General features: G+C 46.0%; 1 protein-coding gene and 2 long non-coding RNA genes across 16 annotated transcripts in view; 2 read left to right on the top strand and 1 right to left on the bottom strand.

Annotated features, from left to right (window-relative positions):
- spag9b (sperm associated antigen 9b) overlaps window positions 1-15,615 on the top strand; it is a 52,962-nt gene extending 37,347 nt beyond the window's left edge. For 6 of the 14 annotated variants that reach the window (XM_023831209.2, XM_072712304.1, XM_072712307.1 and 3 more), the window contains 20 exons: window positions 34-85; window positions 1,602-1,732; window positions 1,985-2,041; window positions 3,522-3,695; window positions 3,795-3,924; window positions 4,096-4,188; window positions 4,341-4,508; window positions 4,717-4,936; window positions 5,038-5,274; window positions 5,407-5,623; window positions 6,603-6,725; window positions 7,140-7,220; window positions 8,003-8,070; window positions 8,160-8,308; window positions 8,468-8,639; window positions 9,624-9,737; window positions 10,107-10,139; window positions 12,630-12,806; window positions 13,115-13,258; window positions 13,474-15,615. In XM_023831209.2, coding sequence (XP_023686977.2) covers window positions 34-85; window positions 1,602-1,732; window positions 1,985-2,041; window positions 3,522-3,695; window positions 3,795-3,924; window positions 4,096-4,188; window positions 4,341-4,508; window positions 4,717-4,936; window positions 5,038-5,274; window positions 5,407-5,623; window positions 6,603-6,725; window positions 7,140-7,220; window positions 8,003-8,070; window positions 8,160-8,308; window positions 8,468-8,639; window positions 9,624-9,737; window positions 10,107-10,139; window positions 12,630-12,806; window positions 13,115-13,258; window positions 13,474-13,592 — 2,659 coding nt within the window. In that variant the 3' untranslated portion in view covers window positions 13,593-15,615. The remainder of the gene's footprint in view (window positions 1-33; window positions 86-1,601; window positions 1,733-1,984; window positions 2,042-3,521; window positions 3,696-3,794; window positions 3,925-4,095; window positions 4,189-4,340; window positions 4,509-4,716; window positions 4,937-5,037; window positions 5,275-5,406; window positions 5,624-6,602; window positions 6,726-7,139; window positions 7,221-8,002; window positions 8,071-8,159; window positions 8,309-8,467; window positions 8,640-9,623; window positions 9,738-10,106; window positions 10,140-12,629; window positions 12,807-13,114; window positions 13,259-13,473) is intronic. The other 8 variants (XM_072712312.1, XM_023831205.2, XM_072712314.1 and 5 more) reach the window with 4 other exon arrangements.
- Window positions 15,616-17,491: 1,876 nt separating this feature from the next.
- On the top strand, window positions 17,492-18,903 carry LOC140590988 (uncharacterized). The gene is made up of 3 exons (XR_011991872.1): window positions 17,492-17,790; window positions 18,349-18,422; window positions 18,536-18,903. It is a non-coding gene; the product is annotated as an uncharacterized lncRNA (long non-coding RNA).
- Window positions 18,763-20,850, bottom strand: LOC140590987 (uncharacterized). The gene is made up of 3 exons (XR_011991871.1): window positions 20,483-20,850; window positions 20,054-20,101; window positions 18,763-18,873 (listed from the first exon to the last, which is right to left on the bottom strand). It is a non-coding gene; the product is annotated as an uncharacterized lncRNA (long non-coding RNA).
- Between the last annotated feature and the right edge of the window lie 492 nt (window positions 20,851-21,342).

Here is a 21,342-nt window from a genome sequence, read left to right as displayed (position 1 = left end):
CATTGAGTGAAACGCTTCCATCTTTCCCGACAGGGTACGGGCAGAGGTGGAGGAGGCCAAGCAGAAGACAAAGGAGGAGGATGATGTGAGTAATCTTCCTCTGTGGGGTGTTTCTCAATACCAAGAGCGTAAGGATCGTACTTGTGTTCTTGGCAAGACCGGTCTTGCTAGCTTGCCTCCCAAGAACAAACTTGGGGCATAATGAATCATGGCATTGGTCTCATTCGGCGAGATGTTTGGGGTGGAGCAAGACCAACATCTGGGGATTTTTACCATCCTCTGTATTTTTGTTCTTGATTTTTGAAACCAATCATCTGCAATGGAAGATGACATAAAATAGGTAAAAGAGAACACAAATCTGGTCAAGTACGCACATTGTGAAACACCCCTGGTCTCTCTCCAGGGTGGGATTGGATGGTAAACTGTAGGTATGTAACGATACACTCAACTCATGATTCGAAACGATTCACGATTGAGTTCATGATACGATTTTTTAGCAGAATGAGCTGTAGACAAATTAGTCAAAAATATTCCTTTATCTTTCTAAACTGTGCAAAATGTGTCCTTTCTTAACAGTGCAACTGAAAATGAATAAAATACTGTTTAAAAAAATCCCAAATCAAAATAAGTAAATTAAAAAATAATCTTAAATCTTAATCATAAATAAACTAAGGCGTGCATGTGCAGCTTTTTAGCGTGGTTTGCCCTTTTAATAATCTCCGCTCTGGCGCTGGTGAATTGAGCTCACTGTGGTGCCGGTGGACATACTGAAGCATCTCCGTTGTGCTATTTGTGTTTATCAGTCTTTTACAATGTTTGCACGCAGTTTTTGTCTTGTCTGTGCTTTTCGCGCTGTTTTCGTTTGCAGGACCTTGCTGTGAATCAGCAGCATTAACCACTGCGCCGCCCGGTGGTGCATCCTCCATTTCAAATTCGCTTGCCATCTTACCTTCGGTCAAAACCAAAAACCGACGTATGACGTCGACGTGAAAACGCAGTGACGTCGTGAAATCAAATGTAATATTACACCGGTTTTTCTGTTAAAGTACCGTGAAGTACTCCTAAAGTAGCGATTCATTTTCCACATCAGCCGCTTTAAATCGGCATACATTTTATATCGATTTTTAACCGATTCGCGATTCATCGTTATATGCTTAGCAAACTGTGACAAGACTCAAGAGTTCTTTTAATGTCAACTCACGAATGTGCAATTACAGTGTGCTGAAATACCGCTTCATTTGGATCCCTTTGATGCTAGACATAAATACAAATGTGCAGTGTAGCACAAATAAATGATAAGATGTGCAAATGTAATAAACCGCCAAATAGCGGCGTCATTGGAGGGTAGCTGGCCGATTGCCTGTGTCAGTATTGGGAACTATAAAGATTTATATCCCTTTAATCATTTGTAGTATGTATCTCAACCTGAGCAGGTGATCCTCATCATTTGGTTTGGACTGGACTGGAATGCGATGTGGGTGGGAAATGTGCCATGTAGTAGCGATATTGGTGTGAAGCACAGTAATGGGAGGACAGTAATCTCACGTTCTGTTGGGATATGATGATTGATTTGTGATGTTTGTCCCCCCTCCCCTCTGCAGAGTGACATACCCACAGCGCAGAGGAAACGCTTCACGCGTGTGGAGATGGCCCGGGTGCTGATGGAGCGAAACCAGTACAAGGAGAGACTCATGGAGCTGCAGGAAGCCGTCAGATGGACTGAGATGATCCGGTAAATAAGGGAAAAGCAGGACCGATATTACTTTTGACACCCTGGATGGATTCTTTTCTAGTTTTTTTTTTTTTCCCCCCCATAAATCCATACTATTTCTGCTACCCCCTTAAAGAAACGTTTTGGTCCCATGTTTTAATGCATGCTAATTTATCACTTATCCTGTCGATATTAACTGTCGCCCCAGAGTTTATGTGCTGGGGTAGTAATACTGTGATTGCATTTCTTCTTTATTGTGGTTTTCCTGCTCAGAGCTTCGAGGGAGAACCCGGCACTTTCCGAGAAGAAGAAGTCCAGTATCTGGCAGTTGTAAGCGCACCCCCACGGCTCGCATGAATCACACATCATGATGGGGAATTCTTGGTGCTGTGCTGGTCATTCAGTGTCTTCCCTTTCCTTTTGTTTTTATTTTGCTTTTTGTTTTCCGATTCGTGGTCTCCAGGATGTAGGTAAAGCTTTAGAATGAAGCCGATGCTTTTCTTGCACTTGATCCCAATCAGATCATGGAGTACCGTCAAAGGGAATGGCCTGTATCCTCCGTCTTTTCATGACATAGTGCTGGATGATGTCGTCATGGCCCAGTCTGGGCTGAGATTAATTACAATCCATACTGACTCCCACTAGCTATTGTTTAAATACTCTTAGAAATGAAATCAGCACCCAGGATGTGCCAGTTATTCCACGGGTTAATGCTTAAAGCCTCTGATGCTTTTCCGGCTTTTAATATGCATACCATGGACTCCCTGCATTAAGGCCAATCCCTTTGTGCAGTATTCCTGGCCAGACTTGCAGGAATGATTATGGTGTGGTTTACTTACTGCATTTTGCACCTATTGTTAAATATGCATTTTGCTCTCCTACTCCTCACTCTCCTGTCTCCTGCTTATATCCTATATCCTGCCTCTTGTTGTCCTGTCCGTTTGCAGAAGGTGTGTAGCACAAGGCTACTATGCCAGTCAGGCACACTAGGTGTCCTTTCAACAGTAGTGATTTAGTGCTGATCTAAGCTTGTAACAGTGAGGATTTTCTTGTCTCTTCAGAAGAACCTGGTTTTGAATATTCATCCATTTTTCCTGAAATAGAGATTTCATTGAAATTGGTAATAAGTTTTCCTGTTTGGGGCAGAACTAATTTCTTATTCGAGCTTGAACATGAAATTAGAAACACGTATGTTTTCATAAAAAAGCTAAAGAGCTTGGGGAAGCGTGTTTGATGTCAGAGGCACTTTCAACAACATAGATTTTAAAGACCGCAAGGTGCTATACATTTGCCTTTTGGATGCAGGTCATAGGTGGTCATGTGATGGTTTCTTTCTTAGTGTTTGATGATGGCTTGGCAGACATAGTTGGTGTGGTTGACTTGTCATTGGCTTGGGATGATGACGTTGGCATTAGCATTAGCAAATGATTAGCACAGAAGCTAATGCTCTTAGCCTGTCTGCTTTGCCGCATACTAGCACATTGCTAAAGAGTGGCTGACATTTTCCTTTGGGGAAATCTCTCCCAGAGCTGCAGAAGCTGTTTGCTGGAGGGGGTTTGCTTTTAATTTACTCTGTTGCCTTGATTCTCACTTTTCCTCCCTCAAAGTTTAGGGCTTTAACCTGCTAGTTAACAGAATAACAGAAGGGTTACTGGTGTGAGGGTGTTGAGCATCCAGGCTTGCTGGTGGCGGAGGTCAGGCTCTGTGTTTCTGTGCACCTACATGTACATGTATGTGTCCGTGTGCTGGTCCCCCCGTCCCGTGTCTGCACCTCTATTAGCCTTTCTGTCTCGTCTCTTCGCCCCCTTAGTTTCAGCCGGCTCTTTAGCTCGTCCAGCACCGCCGCCCGGAAGCCCGAGTCTCCGGTCAATGTCAAGTACAACGCACCCACGTCGCACATCGTGCCCTCGGTGAAAGCCCGCAGCAGCACCCTGTCGCAGCTGCCCAGTGACAAGTCCAAGGCCTTCGACTTCCTCAAGGAGGAGTGAGTGTCACGGGGATGGCCAAGTGTCGCAGTGGAGGCCCCGGGTTGTGGGGAAGCCCCGGCTGCATCGTGACCTGTTGCCGTTCCCTCTTCCCTCAGAGCGGACCTGAGTAGCTCGCCATTACGGAAGGAGCAGATGCGAGCTCAGTACAGGCAGGTGAAAGCTCATGTGCAGAAGGAAGATGGCCGGGTGCAGGCGTACGGGTGGAGCCTGCCGCCAAAATACAAGGTCAGGACGCTCAGGGCAATTATGCCTGTTCTCCAGCATGGAGAACCTCTACATTGTCCTCTACATTGACATCACCATTGTCCTCTCGCCATTGTCCTCTCGCCATTGTCCTTTCCATTGACATCACCACTGCAAAAATATCTTTTATTGTTCTCCCAAAACTTACCTTAGGTAACCAATGGAGGACAGGCAGAAAACAAGATGAAGAACTTGCCTGTGCCCGTGTACCTAAGGCCATTGGATGAGAAGGATGCTTCTATGAAGGTATGGGCTGTGTGAGCTGTGAACCACAACCTGGAACATTTTCCTCTGCCTGTTCATGGCCACTAAGCCTTCTGATCCATCCCTTACAACCCGGCTGTGGATGTTGGAGAGCCAGACCTGAACCTGGCCTTCTGCTGCATTTCCCTCCCTAGCTCTGGTGCGCTGCTGGCGTCAACCTGACCGGTGGGAAGACCCGTGATGGGGGCTCCATCGTGGGGGCCAGCGTCTTCTACAACGACGTGCCCGGAGCCGACAGCGAGGGCCACAAGCAGAAGAAGGGCTCACAGAGCAGTTTGGACCGCCTGGAACAGGAGCTCAAGGTGAGCTGCCTCCCAGAATGCATTGCGGCACCATGGAGTCCATCCCGTTACCTGTATTGACTCTTGATGCTTAATGAAACACAAGTATAACCAATATAGATTTATTTGTGGCTTATGCCAAACATCTTTTGAGTAAAATGGGTAAAGACTTTGTGACTAAACGTTGTAGGATCAATGTACCAGGTGGGTCTGCTCTTGTTCCCTTGAGCTTCAGCTGGGTAATGAGCTGATGTGCTGCCGTGTGATTGGCGGACAGGAGCAGGAGAAGGAGCTCCGGCAGCATGAGGAGCTCTCCAGCCTCGTGTGGATCTGCACCAGCACGCACTCCACCACCAAAGTCATGGTGGTGGACGCCAACCAGCCCGGTCACATCCTGGAGAACTTCTTTGTCTGTAACTCCCACGTACTTTGCATCGCCAGTGTACCAGGTCTGGTTGCCGTCGAGGTACCTCCCGGTATGACTGTGCCTCAGATCGACTGGTATGAGCTATTTATGACTGTTACCGGAACATTTCGTGGTTTGGCTCAGGTGCCCGAGAGACGGACTACCCTGCAGGGGAGGAGGTACCGCAGGAGCCCGAGGCAGCCCAGAACGAGAACGCCTCCCTGACGGGCAGCATGGCCAGCAACAGCTCAGCGGGCAGCGACAGCATGCTGGGGGGCATTACCGTGGTGGGCTGTTCTGCGGAGGGCTCCGCCGCCATTCCGCAGACCGCCTGCAGCTCTGTGGGGACCCCCGAGGAGCCCAGCACACGTGTCGACTCCGGTAACCAGGCTTACATGGTCTAACATCCTGCTCCCTGGGCTAATAATGATGACGGTAGAGCTTCGGCACTTTCTGGTAACTCTGAGCGTGCTTCGCTCATAAGGGGAGCTCTCATGTGCATCTCCCCGGCAGGAGAGGCTTCGCCCTCAGAAGGCACCGCCGAGGACTCGATCGCCACGGCAGAGGAGGCTGCCGAGGAAGCAACAGAGGCCACAGAGGCTGGCCCCGGGACTGGGGACGAGGGCGAAGGCCTGGACATCAGCCAGCCATGCATCTACACGGAGCACGTGTTCACTGACCCGCTGGGTGTGCAGGACACCTCGGAAAGCCAGGCCTCATATCCACAGAGGTAGCGCAAGCTTAGCTCCACCTGGTGGACAAAAGGGGGACCACCAGCATTGTTTTTTGATGTTTTTATTCTGGGGTCAGTCTTACATGTTAAATGCATTTCAATAAGTATACATAATTTTTACACAATACATATATTATTTATGCATTCATTCAATCATATGTATTATGCAATGTTTAGACATTTGTAGCTAATTTCACCAAATCAGATAATATAGAAACTAAAAAAAAAACACCTTTCTACAGTACTGTGCGAAAGTCTTGGGCAGTAATCAGAAATGTTTAAAGCTGTTTATCTAGGTAGTAAGTGTACATTTGCTCAGAACAAAAAACACAGTTTATCATCGGAGCATATGGAAATTAAGAGTAATACAACAGAAACTAGTAAAACATTTCTTCTGTTCTCCAGAAAGTTACTGATGTCCAGTTGGATAGTAAAATGAACACGGCTTCATTTCCCAGACGCCTCCTCTGCGGCGCCCCAGCCGCTCCATGTGTTTGATACATTTCACAACCAGCTCACATAATTAATTTAACTAGTCAAAAACGTGAATGAGATTGATTAGCTATACGAGGCGTGAGTTAAAAAAATTAATTGGTGTGTTTGACGGTTACTGTAACTACTGGGGTGATTTTAGCAGAGGTTTTGAAACGGCTAAACTGGCACTTAGGGTACAGCATCATTATACGGCGACACATTTCCTTTGACTGCCTAAGACTTTTGCACAAGACTGTACGATACAATTAGTCTAGCGCAGGATTTTCACCTTTCGGTTATGGTTTTAATTAAGCCTGACGCAGCATATACCTCTCAGTGCTGACATTACTCTCCCTACATTAATACATAAATGGCCCGTTTTGCATATTTGAGCACGCAGTGGCCAGCAGGTGGTGCCATGTTTTAGGGCCGATGCCCGGCAGTTTGCGGACACCAGTCCCTGAATTACAGTAGCAAGGTTCTGTGGCGGATCTGCCCTCAGGGATTCTGACCTTCTGAAGGACGGGGTGGCCACCTTGCCGGACGAGCAGGACCTGATGCGGGAGGAGGCTCAGAAGATGAGCAGCGTGCTGCCGACCATGTGGCTGGGAGCCCAGAACGGCTGGTGAGGCGGCCTGCATCCTGGCCTGCATCCTGGCCTGTGGCTCCTGCCAGCCGCTGCCGTGTTACCCTGAGATATCCTCACCCTGAAAAGATTATATGGGAAGTGCGATATAGACAGTGCTCAGTGTAAACCAAACTTCGGTAATACTAAATATATCGGCAATCTGTATCTGAGGCCTAGTCATAACCTACTGACTTTTTGGCAGCAATGAATCGAATTCCCGGCGTTTTGTTTCACTGTAGCCTGAAAGCACATTTAAGTCTGTAGCTTGTGCAGGCGACTAAGTGCCGCTGCCCCTTGTTCCGCGCTGTACGTTATACAGTGTAAGGTGCTGGGTAGCGGCTCCGGGCTGTGGATGTGAGGTGGGGGGCATAAGGTGCATTGTGACGATGAGGCGTTTCCTTCCCCCCCCAGTGTCTACGTTCACTCGTCTGTGGCTCAGTGGAGAAAATGTCTCCATTCGATCAAGCTGAAGGACTCCATCCTTGGCATTGTGTGAGTACGGAACTTTCCAGGATTTGAGCTCATTTTAATACCATGGTCCCCCCCTTATCTGCGGGGGATATATTTCAAGACCCCCAGCGAATGTGTGAAATCACGGATGGTACCGATCCTGATATATGCTATATTCCCCCTTTACATTCATACCTGTGATTAAGTTTAATTTATAAATTAGACTCAATAAGAGATTAGAAAGTAAAATTTAATTGTTAAAAAAATGGTTACTTGACCACAAGTGCTGCAATGCCGTGACAGTCGATTTGATAACCAAGATGGCTACCGAATGACTAATGGACCAGAAATCTGTCGTTTCTTGAATTTTCCATTCAATATTTTCGGACTGCATTTGACCGTGGGCAAGTGAAACCACAGGAAACAAAACTGCAGATAAGGGGGGACTACTGTAACCACTGTAACCACTGTACCCACTGTAACCACTGAACCCACTGTAACCACTGTACCCACTGTACCCACTGAACCCACTGAACCTACTGTAACCACTGAACCCACTGTACCCACTGTAACCACTGAACCTACTGTACCCACTGTAACCACTGTACCTGCTGTACCCACTGAATCTACTGTACCCACTGTACCCACTGGTGAATAGTGAGGGGTTGTGGGGTTTAGCTTGAATCTCCTCTGGAAAGCGGGCTTGTGTCATGTCCCCGGAGCGTATCGGACTGGCAGGTTGAATCCCCGCTGAGTATGGCGGTTCCGACGCGTCCGTCTGCTTGTCGTCGTCCTGACCTTTGGCTGTCTCTCCCACCTGGCAGCCACGTGAAGGGCAGAGTGCTGGTGGCCCTGGCTGACGGCACGCTGGCCATCTTCCACCGAGGCGTCGGTAACCTCCCCCGTCCGTGCAGTAACCGCTGGTAACGGTCCCCCGGCGCTTCGCCTCCTTTACCCTGCACGCCCTGTCCCCCCCCACAGACGGTCAGTGGGACCTGACCAACTACCACCTGCTGGACCTGGGCCGGCCCCACCACTCCATCCGCTGCATGACGGTGGTGCACGACAAGGTGTGGTGTGGCTACAGGAACAAGATCTACGTGGTGCAGCCCAAAGCCATGAAGATCGAGGTGAGGCCGGGCGCTGGGGGCGGGGGGGGGGGTTTGTTCCAGGTTTCTCTTATGCTCATTATGCCTCTTAAAGATTCAGGGGCAGGATAAATGTTTTAATGAGAAACAGTTGGGTTGTTGATTTATTTATTTATTTATTTTGGACCCCCTCTCCCGCAGAAGTCTTTTGACGCCCACCCCCGGAAGGAGAGCCAAGTACGTCAGCTGGCCTGGGTGGGGGACGGCATCTGGGTGTCGATCCGGCTCGACTCCACGCTACGCCTCTTCCACGCCCACACCTACCAGCACCTGCAGGACGTCGACATTGAGCCCTACGTCAGCAAGATGCTCGGTAGGGGGTGCCGTGTGCCCGCCGTGTGCCCGCCGTGTGCCCGCCGTGTGCCCGCCGTGTGCCCGCCGTGTGCCCGCCGTGTGTCCTTTAGTCCAGTAATTGCATGATTTATTAGCATAATCGGCAAATAAAGAAACCAGCCAGGTAAAGGGCAGAAACGATCTTCTGATGCCAGAGATGACTGTGAATATATCTGACAGTCTCATGAATTAGAGGATGACCTCAAGTGACCTTCAAAAGGAATGGGCAACATTAAGCGCTGGTGTGAAGCGCACTGCTAGGACAATTCATTATAGGCTCCTAGAAGCAGGATGAAGACCCATAAAGCAAGGAAGAAGCCCATCATTAATGGGAAACAGAGAAGATCCAGGCTGCAGTTTGCAAAAAAAATTACACAATGTAGACATCCTTTCAAAATGCGTTTAACCCATTTCAGAACAGGTTTAAACGTAAGATCAAGGGCAGCCCAGTGCATATTTTTAATTCATCCCAGTCATCTGTCACTTCACTGTGTTTTAGTATTGGTGGGATGGTTTGCAGTGACGTGAGAGTTCAGTGGGCTTTGCATGCGAGTTATTTAGCAGTGTTTCCATGGTGCTGTGTTCATGCAATCTGCTTACACACACACACACACACACACACACACACACACACACACACAGACACTCCCAGCCCCCAGCACACCTGTACCAGCTATTCGGGGCTCTTGATTGATTCAGGTGTGATGGGAGGGAGCAGAAATGTCTTGATCTCTGAGGACCATGTTGAGAAACGCTTTTCTAGAAATGTTGAGTGGTTTGAGCTGACAGGGAGCCTTAAGTGCCTTAACCATCGGCGTTCAGCAAACCAGACAGAACCAGTTTTCTCACACAATGAGGAGTTAATGTTTCTTTTAATTGCCCCCCCAATCTTTTTTTGCACTTCTGCTAAAATCTTCATGCTCTCATGTGTAATGCGTACATGAACCTGAGCCTCTTCTTCCAGGCACTGGTAAGCTGGGCTTCTCCTTCGTGCGGATCACCGCCCTGATGGTGTCCTGTAACCGCCTCTGGGTGGGAACCGGCAACGGCGTCATCATCTCCATCCCTCTGACGGAGGGTAAGCGCCCGTGTGCCTCCTGCCACCCCGAGTGCCCGACACCGCTGTCGATGTGGCGCTCCTGCGGGCGCTGCGCTGCGCTCGTCTCTGACCGGCGTCTGTCTCTCAAAGCAGCGCCATCTTTAATCCTATAAGGCACTGTGTCCACGTCTCATTACATCTCACTGCTCTTCTTTGGGTGTTCTTTTAACTCTTTGGCACTGGAAAGTAATTCCCACAGTACCTTGCACTGAGGTGCAGTGATACCACCTGTCCAGGGGAGGGCACTGTTGTTCTGAGTCTTGGGAAATTGAAGCTCTGGGACGGTTCCTGATCTCATGAAGTCACTCTCCTCTCCTTCTTTAATGTCACTTTTCATTCATCCTGTAGTTCTTCAGCAGGGACGTGCAGCAGGCTTAAGGGGTAAGTCCCACCTGCCAGATGAACCCTCTCGCTCACTCGCTAGCTCTCTCGCTCTCTCGCTCGTCTACGTGCTTCAAGCATTACCAAGGTTTGTTGTTCATTAATTGGGGGTATTTGAGAAGGTATTTCATACAGCTGTGTTCAACATTAAGGCTTCACTCCATGGTGAATACAGACACACATGCATGATTAGTCCCACATTTTTAGTGTCGCAACACATTTTTTAAAATAATGACGTGGGTCAGATTTGCTTACGTGGCCTATATTCTGACATCAGTGTCTGGGAATGGTCTACCTTAAGTAGGTCAGTAAAACGTATTACTTGTAATAGAGGCTCAGCTGTTCTGGTATAGGTGGATATATGGCTATTTGGGTTGAGCTTGGTGAGCCAGACCTCTGTTATCATGTGATGGCACTTTTCCACTGCTACCAATAATAATAATAATAATAATAATAATTGATACATTACTGATCCCCATGGGGACATTCTCTAAGAACTGAATTGAACGGCGAACCGGCAGTTTACCATTGTCAAGTATGCGAGCCGGACCCCGAGCCGGACCTGGCTCGTAACCACGCTGACATGGCCTTGCTTACTTGCAGGACCAATAGCGTGACCAAACTGAGCTATTTGCATCACCACCATCTGATTAGTCGAAATGCACGGAAATATCGGTGTTCTGCACATGGATTACCTGAAGGAAAAAAGGGTATTTTCTATATATTATTCATTAGTAGTACAGCACCATGTGATGTATTAATGCATTCTCAATAACTCGGAACTTGAAAATTTCCAGCCGCCTACTTAAAGTGCTATAGAACAGCTGAATGGAATGGATTCGTAATGCAAATAACTGAATGCCAATTCTGTTAGCGTTTGATGCTAACATACAACAGCGACCTGCTAGCAGAAATTAGCACACAGTAAATCATGACGTACACCATGTGAACAGTAAATGAGCGACTCTTCGGTTTTACATCACTGTCGCTCTCCAAACCCGCGAACGCCTTTCACAAGCCGACCATTCTGCGGGTGAAACTGAAGCAAGCTGGGACCACACTGTAACCATCTTCGCGGTACGCCTCGGGTACGGGTCGGTTCCTGACTGCCAGTGGAAAAGCGCCATTAGTATTGCTATGCCTGATACGACTCCTTTGGATAGTTATTACTGAGGGTGTCACACACATTGGCCTATAGGCCTGTAGCCCCCACCCCCTATGTGTTTGTGGATTCACATGCTCTCCCCATGTTTGCGTGGGATCCCACTGCCCTCCGAAAACATGCAGTTAGGCGGATTGCTGTCTATAAAGCTGCCATAGTGTCCGATTGCATGCACTGCCTGCAGTAGCCTGGCATCTGAGCCAGGGTGCATCCAGGGATTGGCTCAAGGCTTCCAGTGACCCTGCACTGGGTTAGCAGTTATGCAAGATGTGTGCATGGATATTATGTTTTAAGCTATAGTAGTTTATAGTAGTTTCATTCATTTGCTTACAGGGGTTTTCCTATCAGGTATAATAAAGAAACGTGAAGTTCTTTAAATAGTAAGCAGATGCGTAATAAATGCACTGTACAAGTCTTACTCTTTATGGCTTTATATGCTTGCATATGTAAAGCTAATGCATTTTGAGTTATGTTGCACTCTTTAAATAGAATTGAACTGCAGTGCAGTGTTATAAGCTTTAAACAAATTACCGCTGAGAGTTTCTAAGATGACTGGCTGTTTAAGAAGCTGTATGATTGACTGCAGGGTTAGATTAGCGACATTAGCGACATGTGCTAATTAGCCCCACGCTAACAGGAATGCCCCCACACTTTCAGATGCACGGAAATGCCGGTCAGGTGCGGCTTCTCATTCTGCCTTCAGCCACCTCTCATCCTTCCTGGGTTTCCTTTCACTCTACCCCCTGTTCCCCTCCTTTTCAGCCTCCCTCTTCCTCACCACCTTTACTATCCCTTGATTTAGATTTCATCTGTCAGCACATCCTCCATTCCAGCAGAGGGCAGTGTTGCTTAAACATGCTTTATTAAATAAGGTCTGTTCCATGACTGACCTCACCTGGTAACCTCATCCCGTTCTCTCCTCTCATGCAGGTAGCTGCTGTCGCCTCTCTGTTTTGTTCCTCTTCTCTTAATCCGCTCTGGTTTTTTTGCACAGAAGCCGGCGTCTCCTTGCTGGGAGTGAGGAGAGGGTGTGGGGAGCTCCCAGCGAACACGCTGCCCCTGTCGCCTCACCTCACCACCTTTTAACTTTGGCTCCAAAGCACGCTTCTTTTGCACTTTGTAAACAGTGGAATATGTGTGATTTCCCTTGCTGAGAACACAAGCGCCGGTTCTGTTGCGTGTCGGCATGTATTTGCTTGGGCCAGGTCTGCTTGCAGCATTCTGGGCCATAATGACACTAAATCCTTTGCCAAAGCAAAAAGCCCTCTGGTATCTTCTGTTTACCTCCTTACTAATTCATAATTGTTTTTTTTTCCTCCTAAATGAAGTAAATAAAGTCACCACCGGAACGGCCCAGCGACCAGGCAGCGCGATCCGTGTCTATGGCGACGAGAACAGTGACAAAGTCACCCCCGGCACCTACGTACCCTTCTGCTCCATGGCGCACGCACAACTCTGTTTCCATGGACACCGGGATGCTGTGAAATTCTTTGTTGCCGTCCCAGGTGGGTCTTTAGCGTAGGTGTAGCTGGGAGACAAGACGCGTCTTTAAGCTATCAAACCGCTAACACCAACACTGAGAGCAAAGGCTGCATTAGCTTAATTCATCAGAATGATTAAGTGCTTATGTGCTTTTATGCGATCAAAACCAGTATAGGTAACATCATAATTAATTCACATGCATTCAGACATGGAGTACATCGCTGTTCATATCATAGATTTGTTGTCAAAACATCGTTTGTGATAAAGCACTTAGTGTGATCAGCACGCAGCGGTCGTGTTTACTGTAGCTCTTCGGAACGCGGCGTTACAGGTCAGGTGATCCCCTCAGCTGGCGTCGTGGGAGATACGGGCTCGGACAAAGCCGGAACTGCCTCCTCTGACAGCCAGACTCAGGAGATGCTGAAGTCGGTCCTGGTGATGAGCGGAGGGGAAGGTTACATCGACTTCAGGATGGGTGAGCGGACGACGGCGACACAAATAGTCAGCAGTAAATTTAATAGCTATATCTGTGATTTGCAGTTCGCACATGAAGGAGGTGTGAATTTAAAGTGCAGATCTCGCACGACAGTTACGCGTCCCTGACGCACTCTCTGAGATCTGCCGTGCCGTTTCATGCTAGCAGAAGTGATGATACCCCCCAAGGAATATTAACGTCACGCGTCACGGCAGGTGACGAGGGAGGGGACACGGAGGAGCTGGACGAGCCCACGCTGAAGCTGCAGCCCTTCCTGGCCAAAGCGGAGCGCAGCCACCTCATCGTGTGGCAGGTCATGTGCAGTGACGAGTGATGAGGCCCCGCCCCCATCGTGCCACAGTGTTGGGGGGGGGCGAGGAGGACCGCTGGAGCCCACAGGAAACCCACACTAACACAGACTGCATGCTTTTTTTGTTCTGTTTTTTTCAGTTTGATTCTTTTTAACTAGAAAGAGATTTGGTGATTATTGCTATTATTACGCTGACATTATACTGATACTATACTGATATTATTGATAAACTGTTTTCCATCTGTTTTTGTTCCGTTCTTTTTTTTAATTTCCTTTTTCTCTAAGGGTTTATGGTATCTCACTGTGTGTCCAGTGTCATAATGTGATCAGATAGCCAGAATGGGGGGGGCGATGGTGACACCCTATATATGCCCCCCTGCCTGGCGTGGACATCGAGCAGTTCCCGGAACCCAAAGCCACCTGCAGCGTCCAGAAGGACCGGCGCTTTCGGCCTCGAGCCGACCGACGGACGGGACCTTGTCTAAATGTCCTGAACGCCGTGATGGTGGCGAGTCCCATTCCCCCCTCAGTTTCCCCCCTTTCACAAAGTAATAATTTTTGCTTGTGAGCAGGACCGTTTATGCAGAAGTTAGTCACCTGCAGATCTGTCTGTGCTCGGCTGTAACTGTGTTTGTACCTGAAATTCCATCTCTAGGATAAATACGTTTAATCTTTAGCAGCTACAATCGTGTGGGGAAAAATGTTTGCAGTTTGGATCCCCGTAAAGATGATTAGTTCAAATAGAAAAGCCTGACTATTATTATTATTATTATTATTATTATTATTGTTACTTTATTTAGGTAATTATAGGCGTGCTTGGTGAAGTCCGTCCCAGTCCCCGAGCTGCTGTCCTTACGGTCTGTCCTTTCACTTTAGGTCTTCCTTCATAAAAGCTAGAGCTCACAGACACTTTAAATGTAACGCTGGCTGCCTTAGTTTCAGTACACTTTCACTTAATGTTCCGGAAGCTAATTTTTTCATTTTAATTTTTTTTTCCGATTGATGTGTGATGAGTATTTATTTTATGTCTGAGCGTTACCGATTACCAAAGGAAAACTAATTAAGACAAAAACGAAATGGTAAACCACCTCATTAATAACATGTACTTCACTGCCTTTTTGCAGTACATTTTGTCCCTACTTTGTCATTTAATTTAGAGACAGTCCTTCACTAGTCTTCATTACAATGATTATTAAATGAATATATTTTTATGTCATGTTTGCGAAACGATTAAATATTTGCTTGCCAGGGATCCGGAGCGTAGTGATCGCCGCTGCACATTGGATTTTGTACACTTGCCAGCGGACGTTCCACTTCGATTTGGTGTGATGATATCGACGCTTTCTGAAACTTTTATGCCTTTTTTAATGGTCTTTTTTTGTACATTTGTCTTTTAGACACTCTGTGTTTTATTGGCCTCTTTAACTTCAAAGCAGAGTTGCAGATGTTAATTTAGTATTTGTGCTGATGACTGTGGGGAGGGGGGGGGGAGGGGGGGGGTGGTGCCTCATCTAATTTTTATTCTCCAGGAGAAAAAAAAAATCAGATTCATATCGCAGTGTAGCCATTTCAGTATTTATTTCTATGAATGAGCCTTTGAGGTTCAGAATGTAACTTTGTACATGAAATATAAATATATATAAATATGTATATGAAACATTAGTGGCTTGGTTTTATTGTTTTAATGGTGAGTGTTGAAAAGTGAAATGAGAGTGGTCACCAGTGAGAACATGGCTGACTTTTTTGGGTTTTTTTTTCTTTCGAAACACCACTACTTCTCAGCTGAGCTATGCACATTTTTAAAGATCGCAGCTGCGTGTTTTTTCGTCTCCATCTGTTCTTGGCACTTTGAGGTAGAGTGGGGCTGTGATTGGCTGAGGGAGCCTCGCCCTCAGGGGAAACCGTCCTTGCCATTGGGGGAGGTCCCTTGTCTCCTGTCTCCTGTTTCCTGTTGCCATGACCGCACTTCCTCCAGTAGATGTAAGCTTCTACAGCACATTAGCCTTATTTTTTAAATAATCTATTAAACTGGTTTTTTCATGGGTAACTTGTGTCTGCATCTTCTGTGTTTGGGTCTTTCCCTCCTTCACTTGGCAGATGGGAGATATATTTATATATATAAATAAATACTCATCTCATGGTCTCTGCAAAGCACACAAAATATAACTACATTTATTAGTATAGTCAATTTAAAAATCCAAATGCATATTAAATGCTCTCTCTGTTCCTTCTGGCTGTTTATGACACTTGATCTTAACTTTAGTCAATATATCTACGAATATCTACACATCAAGTTAATTAATCAAGTGAATGAATCAAGTTAATGAATAGTTGTTCTTTTTCATATATACGGAATGCTTTTTACACCTATCCTGTTTAGAAGGTCTGCTGTCCTCTGCGCTGGGAATATCCAGGCTGGGAAGGCGGTAGATTGTTAGACTTACTAATGGCTATATCTACCTGACCGTAGAGAGAGAGCTGCCGGTGGCCCAGCTGCCTTCCAGACCGGAAGGCGAACTGGAAGCACTGGATGATTTCACCACCGGACCTCTGTGCAAGGCCCTTAACCGTAGCTGCTGCAGGAATTGTCTGATCCTGCTACCTCAAATGCAAGTTGCTTTGGATAAAAGGGTTTGCTAAATAGAACGTGGTGGGTGACTCTGTAGGTTGACTGTGCCTGTGATACGAAGGTCACCAATTCAAAATCCAATGTTTGGCAGAGTGATTGCAGCCAGGAATGGTGGACCCTTCTTTTTGATCCTCACTTGAACATTACTTTTGGTCGAAAGTCTTAGTTTTCCGATTATTATTATTCCGATCGATTATTTTGGTCTGGTGAAGGCTTTTTCCATTTTATTTTCTATTCTACCACATGGTGGCAACATTGTACCACAGCTGTAGTTCGCAGTGAATTAAGAGACAGGCTTGCCCAGTATGCACGGCTGCCATGGTACGTTTTTTTTGCTGGTGTTTTAAATCAGCTGTATCACACCACACTTAAATTTTGCATATTTTCTTCCCTTTAATTCCTCTCCTCGTGTCCACCCTAGCAGCACCTACGTTCAAACAGTTAAAAACTTACTATGGCGTTTCATGTCAGAGAATCATGATGCAGGAATCAGCTGGGTTGTGTTGATGGCATTTGAGATTTAAAATACTAATACTAATAATAATAATAATGATAATAATAATAATACAAAGCAAAGCCTCCCACGGAGACCAGCCCTGCTCTTGCTCAGCCGACGTGTGGATCAGGACTGAGGCATTATGTAACATAGCCAGCTGGTCTCTCCAGAGACTGCGGAGGGGGGTGCGACGGATCTGTCGGCATCAAAAGCAGGGCATCCTGGGATGTGGGGACACCAGCGTCTTTGCACCAGGCAGCTCCCTATTTTGCGTTTTTTACAAAGGAAACTTCTTCCCATATGATGCTGGGTTTACCTGGGGGGATAAAGCGGTGGCAAAGGAGCCGGAAAAAGTCCTTCCAGATCAAATTTCAACTCCTGGATCCAGAATAATTGTTTATATTAACATATTTTAGATAGATGGCACCGTCATGGCTGACTTTATTTTGCTGATAGGCTTCTGTATGATTTGTAGATGTAGAAACAAATGAATCAATAAACTAGTTTGCACTGAATTGCACTCTTTTTTTTTTTGCAGCGATGGGGATTTGGAGATTTATCCATGCAATTTATAAGCATTTACAAAGACTGTGATTAACAACGTTTTTGTACCTTATTTGATTATCGTTACATGGCTGGCAGTCGGTCCAGAGTGTAGCCCTGCCTTGTACCCTGTGCTGTCTGGGATTAGCTCCAAGCAAACCCTACAGACAGCACCCGCCCCCCCCCCCACCGATGAGCACGCTGACAAGCGGTGGACGCAGTTTGCATTCGGCTCTTATTTGAACAGCTGGCAGTGAGAGCCCAGCGCCGGGGGGGCGAAATCTACCCCACAGCCACGTACTCCGACCAGTTCCCGTCCCTGCAAGACTGCATCTCGGTGGCCTGTTTGCTTTCCTGTCAAGCAGACAGGTGCATGTTACGTGTGCACATTGAAAGGCTCTGCTATAGGCCGCTGGCACGGATGCTGAAGCATTTTCCACAGGGGAAAACAACTGCACGCAGTGACGTGATGCAGCATCAGGGTATCAAATACTCACCATTTAGGACATCCGGAAGGGCTTTTCATAATTACATTGAGAGAGCGGACACCCAAGGTAGACTGCCCTTTAACTGTGTTAATTAAAAAAAATAAGAATGATAATGAATTGCTATTCCACATTTATTTCACTAGTTGTCCTTTCACACCTTATTTTTATACTTAAAAAGCTGTAACTTCAGTAATGCTTTATTTAAATCTTTACTCTTCATCTTTAGTTTGTCTTAACAGAGATTTTTATTCATGCGTCACAAACTTACTTTCACCTTAACTCTGGAAGTTAAGGTGTAAAGGACGTGACCAGTACTTGCTATTTAGTTTGAAGTCTTTAAGAATCTTAAAACATCAATAACATATAATATATCAATAATATATAATAATATATCAATAATAAATATCAAAACATAACATTTTATTTTGATTACATTTTTACTGTTACTATTATTACTAGTAGTAATTTTACTAGGTCTAAACAAATAAAACAGTGGTAAACATACAATTAATCATTTACAGTTATTAATCGATTAATGTTAATTGAACACGTTTTTAGATGCTGATTCTTTATTATTGCTTGGTTTGCTCTATGGTCACTCGTCCCATTTCTCTTCATTCCCAGCTTTGAAGTATAAGGCAGCAAAAGGGTCTGTTCTTGATGTCTGTCCCCTCGACGACGGGAAATTGCCACTGCAGGTGACACCGTGTTGCTCTACCTTTGACTGCTGGTACAATTAGGACTCTGCCTTGTTATGAAAAATACAGCCTTTATTTTTAGCTGCTCTTTCTAGCAACACATTTCTTTTCAGATGCCACTAAAACCCGCAGACTGTCTCAGTACGACAACATTTGGAGAAGAGCAGACCGTTCTGAACACAAGCTTATAATCGGCTGGAGTCCGTGGGCTGGCCTGGTGCTGCAGTGGATTAAATCGCATCCTGGCACCTTTGGGGTTGGGGGTTCAGTTCCTGGCCCTGTGTCTGCGGACTTATTGTATGTTATATGTTCTCCCACGGTCCAGTAACATTCAGTTGGTTGAATTTTTTTTTGTCTCAAAAATTGCTTATATTTCATGCCTTACCATGACATCCCATAGAGGGGCTCCCCTGTCAGACTGGCTGGGATGGACTCCAGGCTGTTTGTGTCCCTGTAATGAATAAACGGCTATGAAGATAAAGGCATGGATGAATTTGCCATCTGTGGTCAGCCCCGCATGACACATCCTCTTATCCACTGGCGAACCTTACCTTCTCGCATCCATGTCAGAATGGAGTTTACTCATGTATCGTGGGTCGTGTATAACAGAGCATGTGGCTTTGACAGGTTTGTGGCTCGTTTTCCTCAGCCTTGACATTATTAAGAGGGCCTCATTGTGACCTATGGTGAGGTGTTGCAGTCAGGGTCATTTTCAGCTGCTTCATTGTCCAATCCTAGGGCGGCGGGGGGGGGGGGTGATGCTATCAAACCCACTTCCCCGCTCTCCCCGCTGAACGGGACCTGCATTATTATTGATTTATCTTTAAGTGCAGTTCCTGATTTAGGAACTCGAGTTCTGTACATGACATTATAATAGCATAGTGGTGATCGTTTAATGTAAACATCGCCCCCTACCAGTGCTATGCTGCATCTGCAGATGCAGCAGGTGTGGCCCAACCACATCTGTCACAGAAAATATCACTCACCGATTGCTGGGTGTGATCTTTTACTACAGCGACAAAAAAGTCACCCTTTGTAGCCAAATTTGTTAAAAAGTTTTATCTGGATAGCGTGAGGAAAAAAAAAAGATTTCATTGTTTAGCCTACTTTTATGTGGCATACAGAAGAGTGATTTGTGATTCGCCGGAGGAAGGGAGTATGAGTACTTTGCTTACAGCTTCACAGTCCATTAGAGCTTTAAGCGTAAATATTGGTCTTGTCAGAGGGGAACCGCACACAATGAAGAAAACCTGTCGTTGAATCTATTGTGGGATGTGAGAATGTTCTGCACAGAGGGGACAGCAAAAGCCCAGGACTCGGCCCAAACTCAGATTAGTCACATAACAATCTGAGAATAACTCAGGATGATACAGCAAGTCCTCCAGTCCTGTTCTGCAGTAAGACACGCAGAAGCGCTCAGTATTATAAATTCATATGCTATTGCCTCACATAATAGCACCTTATATAACAAATTCAGCTTTACACATTTTTTAAATGAAATGTCTTGCCTGCTTGCATAGTAGCCCCTGTGATTTAAATATGAAAACCCAGCTACATTTTAAAGGAAAACCAAGTATTCCTGTGACTGCGTCTGTGTTTCCCTGTGATTCCTGTCCAGGGTAACCCCTTACCTTGTACCCTGCCTTGTGTCCTGGGATCGGCTCCAAGTTCACTGCAACCTGTTAATGGATAAGCAGTTATAGAAGATGGATGGGTGCCGAGGTTTATACAGGCTGTCGATTTCAATCATTCTGTGCAGTTTTTGAATGCAAGTTTCACACTTAACTGACCTGAGTCACTTATCAAATTAATACTGAGGCAAAGGTATATATATATATCGTCTACCTCTTCAAATTATAAAGTCCTGCATACGTTATTATCACTAAAAAAATCATGCATCATATTTTAAGGTGAATTAATTCAAAATGAGAAGTTTTAATAAACACCAGCTCACGAGGGATTTGGAAACCCCTGCCCTCCACTGTTTATGAACATTTATGTAAAAGCAGAATGAAAAACAAATCCAGATTTTGCTCCTGGCTGCTACAGAGGCTGCTTACGTCATTGGTCGGCTCGGCCGCCCAGAAGAGGACTGACGGAGTGAGGAGGCTCCTGGTTCGGCCTTGAGAGCATCTAGAGGGAGCGTCACGTTCAGGATTAGGTTAACACAGCCTCACTGTGATCCATTCCAATTTGAAGTCTTCTGAGAGATTCTGGCTTAATGAAAGCAACTGATAAAATCTGTAAGAAGTGAAAAACAGAGTTAGCATCCAAGGCAATGCCTGTCTGTGTCACACTTGTCACTAATTTATGTGTACGTTTGGTATAAATTACTTATCGATTGCAGCAGGTGTGTTCTCTAACCTCCAGAACAACCTACATGCATCAATATGTCCTGCAGGTCAATCCTTTGGGTAAGAGACAGACATTTAAGAATGTGGGACTGGTTAAGCAGTTGGGTCTGTGCTAAGAAGCAGGACTGAACTACCCCTGCAATGTTGTGCACTGTGAGTTTTTATTAACATGATACCACCAGACAATAATGCATTGTCTGTGTGTGGGCTTAAGTACTTTGCAGCATCAAAGCTGAGCAGGGATGATAGGAAATCTGTTGTACTTTTGGGGACAGCACTCGCATTCTGAGCTAAGTTTACAGAGCTGAAAATTCAAAAAGCTGAGTATAATAAACATAATTTAACACAAAGGGTTTAATATGCTATAATGTACTATGTAATGTTACCGTATCATGCAAGTAACTAGAAAAGGAAGCTGTTTCATTGGACTTCTGTGTCCTGCATAGCTGGTGACTTCTCCTCTCAGCCGCTCACATGGGTTAATAAAGACTGGTGATTATTTTTTGTTTGATGTCCCATGTTGAGGTGGAGGCCAGGAGCACGGCAGGATGGGGGGGGGTCCACGG

This window comes from Paramormyrops kingsleyae, chromosome 5, assembly GCF_048594095.1.
Source record: "Paramormyrops kingsleyae isolate MSU_618 chromosome 5, PKINGS_0.4, whole genome shotgun sequence".
NCBI lineage: Eukaryota > Metazoa > Chordata > Actinopteri > Osteoglossiformes > Mormyridae > Paramormyrops > Paramormyrops kingsleyae.
Note: the sequence above shows the minus strand (reverse complement) of the source record. Positions and strands in the feature narration are given on the sequence as shown.